At 43.2% G+C, this 4,841-nt stretch overlaps 1 protein-coding gene across 5 annotated transcripts in view; it reads right to left on the minus strand.

Moving 5' to 3' along the window:
- The window catches only part of USP20 (ubiquitin specific peptidase 20), a 33,678-nt gene that overhangs the window by 7,683 nt on the left and 21,154 nt on the right, over positions 1-4,841 (minus strand). For all 5 annotated transcript variants that reach the window (XM_042479114.1, XM_042479112.1, XM_042479113.1 and 2 more), the window contains 3 exons: positions 3,237-3,363; positions 1,914-2,083; positions 188-269 (listed from right to left, as the gene is read on the minus strand). In XM_042479114.1, coding sequence (XP_042335048.1) covers positions 188-269; positions 1,914-2,083; positions 3,237-3,363 — 379 coding nt within the window. The remainder of the gene's footprint in view (positions 1-187; positions 270-1,913; positions 2,084-3,236; positions 3,364-4,841) is intronic.

A 4,841-nucleotide genomic window follows, 5' to 3' on the forward strand; every position in this document is an offset into this window, starting at 1 on the left:
TGTTTCCAAGAAAAGAATGTATGTGAACAGTACAAATGGCAGGCACGTCCTGTTCTGAACACCCCACAGAACCCATCCCAAGACAAGGCAGAGGAGAGCCAGAGCAAAAAACAAGGACTGGTGCAGCAGACTGTGGTGAGAAGTCAGTGGCTCTTTAAGCACTTTGGAACACAACTGCCTTCCCTACCTGTTGTAGAGGTATTCCCAGACGTTCTGGGGAAGAATCACCACAAGATCATCTATATAGTGGTATTTATTTGGAGGTATTCCTGTAAATAAATGAGGCAGATATGAGGGAGTTAATATCAGGTTGCCATCTAGATGGCTGACTTTTCAGCAAGGCTTGGGGGAACTTGGGTAAACAGCTTTACACCCAAGGAGAAACAGACTCCTGCCATTAGCTCTGGAGATGAGAAGAAAATTCAGCCTTTCTATTAGATGCATAGGAAGCTACTTCACACCCTAATCTGTCTAGCTCAGTACTATCTCAGAATGAGGGTCCTTGACCCATTTAATACAAAGTGCTGAGAATTGAACCTGAGTCCTTTTGTAGGCAAAGCGTGCACTTGTACCACCGAACTGTGCCCCCTGCCCCCACTCTAAAATGAAGTGATTCGATCATGTATATTACTTTGCAGGACTGCAGCAAGGATGCTGTTAGTAAGGCAGACCAAGGGACAGGTCTACAGTCCCCACAAGAACAAACAGGGTGGTGTAAGCAGTCACCAGCTCCCAAAAGAAACCAACTAGGTCAGCCTTTCCCAGCCCGGTGACCTCAAGATGTGTTGGAATACAACACAGCTACATGTGAAATTGCAAGAGCTGGCAAAGGAAAGTTATGTAGAAGATGGCACCAGCTTGTTTTCTGCTGCTCTAGAGTCTACAACTTGAACCCATGGATTCAAATGAGAAGAAAAGAGATTCCACATAAACAGTAGGGGGAACATCTTGACTGTAAGAGCTATTCAGGAGTGAAATGGGCTGCCTCAAAGGGTGGTGGGCTCCCCATCCTTGGAGGTCTTTAAACAGATGCTGGATTGGCAACTTTCAGGAGTGATTTAGTTATGTGTTCCTGTATGGCAGGGGCTTGGAGTAGATTGTCCTTGAGCTTCTTTCCAACTCTGGGGTTCTAGGTGATTCTATGATTCACAAAGTGACTTTGTTTAATCACTTTGTAAAGCTCTGCAGTGAAACTCCAAACCTTCTGAGTTCATACACCAATAACATATATCCTCACAGAGCTTTATGCACTATACTGGTTTTCACCTTAGAGGTCCAGATTCTCATTTTATGAAGGCAGGTTGTTCTGGGTTTTTTGAATACAGTGGGCCTGCCATATCCATGTGTGTTTGGCTCCATGACCCCTCCCCAAGCACACTAAAAATCACAGATCCTCAAGTCTTCTGCCATTTATATAGCAGTCCACTATTCTATATACTGTATAAGGATTTGAGTCTATTTACCACTTTATCTAAGGACGCATCTGCTTACCTCTGTAGCCTAGCTGAGCAGTCCTGGGTAACAGTGGAGGCAGTGGCAGCTTTCCCTGAGCTACCTAGCTGCAGAGCCTTTGTGTAACCCAGCCTCCAGGCACACATCTTCATGTTTCCCCACTCTGTGTGAAGGTGTCACAGCTGGACACTTGTGCAAAGGCCGCCACTGCCAGTACCATAGCTGAGAAACGAGATCTCAGGGTCTCTCTGTGTGTGTATAATTATTTGCAGTCTAGGTAAGGCAGACCACTAGATGGCTCTTTTGGCCCTTTCCAGTTCTAAGCTTCTCTCATTCTATGATCCAGACTGTGCATTGTGTTGGGAAAGGCTGGCCTAGCTTGTTACAAAGCAACAGCTTCCAAACTTTCAGCACTGGGACATTCCCATACAGGTGGCAGCAGCCCCCTCCTTCTCCCTCACCTCCATGAGAGCAGAGAAAGGTATGGTTGGTGATGGGGCCAGGCTCTGCAAAGGTGTTGAACTTGTTGAGCCATTCCCGAGAGATGTAAAACTGGAGCAAGCCGGGCTCCTTCATGGTGGCCAAGGAAACCACCTTCTGCCGCTCCCGCACAGCTTCCTCACTACTTTTCCTGGAGATACAGATGGGGGGGGGGAGGAGAAGGATGTTAGGATGAAGCATCAGTAGCACTCTTCTCTTTGGGTGCAAAGTGCTTTATAGTAAAGGGGCAGGGGGTGGGTAGGAACAGGATCGAAGGCTGCACGTTTTGTAACACTTCAACACACTGCAGTACATTTTAAACTGGGGTGGGGACCATCAGCCCTGACAGCCATATTCAGGCTCCTCAGAATTCTCAAGATACCCTTCTTCCCCAGAACAGTGTGGGGCACTCCCCTTGATTCTTAAAGGTTGAAACACCTCCTCTAAATCTCAGCTAATGGCATCAGGAACTTTAAGCTAAAATATACTGGTTTGTTTTGCCTGCAGCCCTGCTCTACAATGAAGGCAACCTCCCTTCCCAAATACTTGAACTCTTGGGTGGAAGGAGGTTCCTCATTTTGCTTTAAGCAGCTGACTTTGTTTTGTTTTAATACTCTCATTTTTTAAAAGCAGCCCACTCCCTCTCCTCTAAAACATACATTTGAAGAGCACTGCAGGGGAAGGCAAAGCTACAAAGCTCATCCTCTTTTTTTTTACTTGCAGAGGATATTTTTAATATACAATATACTCAGTAATGAATAATATTTGTAAATAGTCATTAAAATTTAAAAAGAAGCATCTTTTAAAATAAGTTTCCTGCCTACAGCTGCAAGTTATTATCTTGCACTGTGCTGTGGATGAGTTCTCATTATTAGAAGTGAAAATACAAGCCTTCCTCGGTTTCAAAATTTACCCTCCCCTCCACTGTTTCTAGTACAACCTGCTTTTTCCTTCAACAGGCAAGCACAAATTAAAACTCAAGCTTTCAGGATAAATTATGTTAGACAAAATGGGTAACTATGTTAAGGAATTTGTTTCCCACATCTCTAATAGTTTGACTAGGAAGGGTATAGGAAACTGACTGGGATATTTGGCTAGATAAGGGAAAATGGGATAGTATGTGGGGTTAGTTCCCTTTCAAAGGTGCCTTGACTTTAATAAGGAAAAATACATTATTAAAATACATTATTATTTTTTACTTAAATAGGATCCAACTCCAATATGACACAAAAAAACTCTGTTTCTCCAGCTGGGGGCAGCATATAGTCCCTTTTGGGCCAATAAGTCCCAGAATAACTCCTCACCTGTAGAACAAGACATAGGCCTCTGCATTCTGCACAACTGTCTCATGCACCTCTGTGACGTACTGGTCATCAAATTCATACCACTGGCCATTGATCACATTCTGGCAGTAGGCAATGTAATGTCCACCTTTAAGAAAGAAAGAAAATATCATACAAGCACAAAGCATAAAGCAATGCATATAAGCATACACGTCTCTCCCAGAAAGGAGGCATATGAAAACGTGAATGTTATCTTATATAGGGCATGCTTGCTTGTTGTGAAATTAAAGAAACAGAATGCTACAGGGTTTCAGAATTGAGACCTGGAATGCAGCCACCCCCTGGCAGTGGTAACTACAGTCGGCCCTTCTTATACACGGATTTTTTATACACGGATTCAAGCATACACGGTTTGAAAATGTTCCAAAACAGTATAAATTTACCTTGATTTCCCATTTTTATAAGGGACACCATTTTGCTATGTCGTTATATTCAATGGGACTTGAGCATACACGGATTTTGTTATACACGGGGGATCTTGGAACCAAACCCCAGCGTATAACAAGGATCCACTGTATTCACTTCCTCTAAAAATTACAGAATCATGTAATTCATTATATGTAACTGACTTAAGTAGCAGACTTTTAAGACAGATTCCACAATCCTCTGCTGGAGGATACTGCAGTGAAGAAATGTGAAACATCAGCAGATGAACATTTGGATGGCAAATATTACCCCCTCCTGTCAGCTCCTTCTCTTTGTGACACAAGGGAAATGTATGGAAAATTGATCAATTGGTGAGAACTAGTGAAATAACTTCTTCCTGTCAATAATAATAATACGAATAATAATAACTTTATTACAGCCATTTGGCCAGCACACTTCCTGTCAATTGCATTAACAATAGGTAATTAACAGTTCTGATCACACACAGAATGACACTTTATATTTCTGACACCTCTGCTTTGGCCAGTGTACACCAAGCTGTATTCAGTTTAGATTCCAGGTATTTTGAGTTGGAATTCCAGACCTTGCCAAGACTTTGGTAGTGAAAAAAATGACACTGATCATTGCTATAGGTTCCATGGGTGGTAAAACAGTAGGTGATCTACAGCCAAGGAAAAGATCATCACAGTTCTTTAGCTGATGGGTTCAATCATCTCAAGACAGCAAATAGTAGAATCATGTTGAATAATGGTTCCCCTGAAATAGCTTGTCAGTGGAAAATTGAACCCCAGGACTATGTTAATCAGATGAGGTATGATCTATCTTCCATCCTAACATATATTTACACACAAATTGGTAAGAAGAAAGTTTACTCCAGGGGTAGGCAACCTGCGGCCCGCGGCCCGGATGTGGCCCGGCAAGGCCTTGGGACCGGCCCCAGCCCTGTCCTGCTGCCGATTGCCGCCGGAGCCTTTGGCCTCTCGCATGAGGGCATGGGGCCTTTGGCCTATCAGGAGGAGGTGGGCAAGGGGGGCAATTGTCTATAGAAGCCTCCAAAACATGCATTTATATTAACATTTTTAAAAAAATCAGCAAATTTTGTAGCATGTCCTCCACTTTTTTATAAAAAGTGCCCTCCATTTGAAATTTTTGTCCTACATTTGTCCCGGTTTATTTATT

The sequence above is a fragment of the Sceloporus undulatus genome, chromosome 7 (assembly GCF_019175285.1).
Source record: "Sceloporus undulatus isolate JIND9_A2432 ecotype Alabama chromosome 7, SceUnd_v1.1, whole genome shotgun sequence".
Lineage (NCBI taxonomy): Eukaryota > Metazoa > Chordata > Lepidosauria > Squamata > Phrynosomatidae > Sceloporus > Sceloporus undulatus.